At 34.5% G+C, this 1,172-nt stretch overlaps 1 protein-coding gene across 1 annotated transcript in view; it reads right to left on the bottom strand.

Annotated features, from left to right (window-relative positions):
* Nucleotides 1–1,172, bottom strand: part of LOC119585040 (2-aminomuconic semialdehyde dehydrogenase-like) — a 14,645-nt gene that overhangs the window by 2,610 nt on the left and 10,863 nt on the right. The window contains exons 5-7 of the mRNA XM_037933656.1: nt 835–1,001; nt 303–398; nt 6–85 (exon numbers count right to left, since the gene is read on the bottom strand). Of these exons, the coding sequence (XP_037789584.1) occupies nt 6–85; nt 303–398; nt 835–1,001 (343 nt within the window). The remainder of the gene's footprint in view (nt 1–5; nt 86–302; nt 399–834; nt 1,002–1,172) is intronic.

The following is a 1,172-nucleotide window of genomic DNA, read 5'->3' as shown; positions in this document are numbered from 1 at the left end:
CTTACTTGGCTATATCCACAAACTTTTCTAGGAATGTCTCATAGATGGGGCGCTGAACAAAGATTCTTGAAGTACAGAGGCAAACCTAAAGATATTGTTGATAATGATAAAGCTTATGTCACACACATAATTTTGTAATTCATTTTATTAGAGCTATATAGCTATCATTTTGTTGGCAACTTGCTTTTATGAAACAAAAAAATATATAAATACTTGTGCAACATAACATAAGACAACTTAAGTAAAAGGTCAAAAAGACATAGCTGGAGAAGAATAGAAAAGAGATATCAAAGAACACGTACCTGACCCTGATTGATGAAAGACGATCTCTTGAGCGTGTTCACACAAGCATCTAAGTCACAGTCACTGAAAACTACAGCTGCATTTTTCCCACCCATCTGCAAAAATAGGTCTATTAAATCTTCATTTATTAGCTATTCCACATAAAATTGCCACATTAATTAACAAAGGCAAGTATATAATAGAAAATAATATCAATTTCGTTAGGTAAGTTATTGCAACAATAAATCTAGTAATAATTCATATGAGTTTCTGTAAAGCCGTATCTGAATAAAAATAACATTTCATTACACTTCACACCAGTGATTAATTACATGGAGAATTTTATCATCAGTGAGAAATACCATTGTTCCAGCACTCTGGAAGTTTTGTCTGGATAAAACAATCAGATGTTATTCAGTATCTTATTGATGTGCAATATCCACGAGCATTTGTCAAATTCATTAAGTATAAAAGTCCCTTCACTGTTCTGATTCTGTTGCCAAGGATTGCTACATAAAATAACTCAGACAAACATAGACCCTACATAAATACCTCCAATGACAGTTTTTTGAACATGGGTGCTGCGACCTGGGCTATGTGCTTCCCTGTAGCGGTTGAGCCCGTGAAAGACACGAGAGGGACGTCAGGATGGCTCACCAAAGCCTCGCCTGCAGAGGGCCCCGTTCCAAACACCATGTTGACAACTCCACTTGGGAAGTCTGGCAGAACAAATTTATAATATAATATGCTACAGACTATAATTGTGTTAATTAATAATTGGATCATATGCAAAGTATTTTTATATAAGTAACAAATTATCTTCAATTCTTTTCTAATACACTGAATACTTATCTCCAAATGAGTTGTTATGTATATCTGTGCTGATTTGG

This window comes from Penaeus monodon, chromosome 19 (assembly GCF_015228065.2).
Source record: "Penaeus monodon isolate SGIC_2016 chromosome 19, NSTDA_Pmon_1, whole genome shotgun sequence".
In the NCBI taxonomy this organism is placed as follows: Eukaryota; Metazoa; Arthropoda; class Malacostraca; order Decapoda; family Penaeidae; genus Penaeus; species Penaeus monodon.
The sequence above is the reverse complement of the archived record's forward strand: the minus strand, read 5'-3'. Positions and strand labels throughout refer to the sequence as shown.